This window comes from Mastomys coucha, unplaced genomic scaffold (genome assembly GCF_008632895.1).
Source record: "Mastomys coucha isolate ucsf_1 unplaced genomic scaffold, UCSF_Mcou_1 pScaffold11, whole genome shotgun sequence".
Taxonomy (NCBI): Eukaryota; Metazoa; Chordata; class Mammalia; order Rodentia; family Muridae; genus Mastomys; species Mastomys coucha.
In genome coordinates this window covers 5,632,317-5,634,021 of record NW_022196893.1, presented here as the reverse complement: position 1 = coordinate 5,634,021, position 1,705 = coordinate 5,632,317, and the positions used below count along the sequence as shown (strand labels likewise).

The window sequence follows — 1,705 nt, the reverse complement described above, 5'->3', positions numbered from 1 at the left end:
ATTGCCTTGCCCTGCATTACTCAAAGAGGCAGCTGACCTTACCCTTGGTTGGCATCTGCCCACAGACATTGGTCCTACTTTATCTCTACTCCATGGGCCGAAACCCTGCAGTGTTCCCAAGGCCCGAACGCTATATGCCTCAGCGCTGGCTGGAGAGGAAAAGGAGTTTTCAGCACTTGGCCTTTGGTTTTGGAGTGCGCCAGTGCCTGGGGAGGCGCCTGGCAGAGGTGGAGATGCTGCTCCTGCTTCATCATGTGAGCAACTCTGGGCGGGGGGCCTGTGAGATGTGGGGAGGCTGATGAGCAGTATTTGGAACAAAAGCATAGGCCTTCAGGGTCTATCCGGGCTTCCTGTGTTTGATGAGGTCTCTAGAGCTGGCCCTCAGGCCTCCACAAGAAGTCCTATTTTCAGCATGGTGACTGCACTAAACAGTTTAGCTGTATATGGGCTAGTGCTGTGCCCTGCTGAGGAGGCCATATGCCACCCTCCACCTTGTGTTCCAGATACTGAAAACCTTCCAGGTGGAGACACTGAGGCAAGAGGACGTACAGATGGTCTACCGCTTTGTTTTGATGCCCAGCTCCAGCCCCGTCCTCACTTTCCGGCCTGTCAGTTAGTCATTTTTGCATCTGGGGTCCTAGTCAGGCCACCAGCCTACCTCTGTCCTGACACCCAAGGTCACACTTCTCTGCCAGCAGAGTTTTTTTTGGGAGGGGGAGGTCTCACAGTCATCCTTCAATACCTGTACAAGGTTCACAGCTGAAGACATTCTAGCATCAGGGACAGGCAAGGCCAGGGAAGAGATTGGGAGTATCTTGGTGGCAACAAGCAGTCTCTGCTGGGTGGTCTTCCCCATGCTTTTCAATGGTCACTCCAGGTGTCCATGGCCTTCCAAGGGCCTCAGAGTAAAGCCAGAAGTTATTCTTTTCCTTATATTCCCCATTATTATGACATGAGCCACAAAAACATTTTCACACACACATATGGGTTTGTAGGGGCAGAAAGTGCATAGATGATAGATAGATAGATAGATAGATAGATAGATAGATAGATAGATAGATAGCTGATATATAATAGATAATAGATTATAGATAATAGACAGATGATATATAACAGATAATAGATGATAGATGATACATAATGGATAGATAGTAGATAGGTGATAGACTATAGATTATAGATAGATAATAGATTGATGATAAATAATAGATGGCAGATATATAATAGATAAATGATAGATTACAGATAGATGATAGATGATAAATAATAGATGATAGATAGATAATAGATAAATGATAGATTACAGATAGATGATAGATGATAAATAATAGATGATAGATAATAGATAGATAGCTGATACATTATAGATAGATGATAGATAGATAGATAGATAGATAGATAGATAGATACATAGGTAGATAGTCAGATATCTTTGTTTTGTTTGAAGCAGCAGCTTCACAGTAGAGCTGGTACATATGAGCTGGTGACTCTACAGCATTTATAAGAGTAGGCACAGTTGCACTTGCTAAGGACTGGGTGGTGGTGGTCTCAGAGATGCAGGCAGGAGGACTTGTTGGAACCCTGATAGTGTGTGAAGTCTCTACAGGGACAGGTGTCTTCCTCCAGGAGATCAAGGTGTTGACGGGCTTCTGCCAGCACAGGCTGCTTGGACACAGCTTTATTCTCTTGAATTGTGAAGGTGTCC

At 44.8% G+C, this 1,705-nt stretch overlaps 1 protein-coding gene across 1 annotated transcript in view; it reads left to right on the top strand.

Annotated features, from left to right (window-relative positions):
* The window catches only part of LOC116082436 (cytochrome P450 11B2, mitochondrial-like), a 5,462-nt gene extending 4,845 nt beyond the window's left edge, over positions 1-617 (top strand). The window contains 3 exon segments of the mRNA XM_031359342.1: positions 1-63; positions 65-254; positions 504-617. The exon segment at positions 1-63 is cut by the window's left edge and continues 14 nt beyond it. Of these exon segments, the coding sequence (XP_031215202.1) occupies positions 1-63; positions 65-254; positions 504-617 (367 nt within the window).
* Positions 618-1,705: the final 1,088 nt, after the last annotated feature.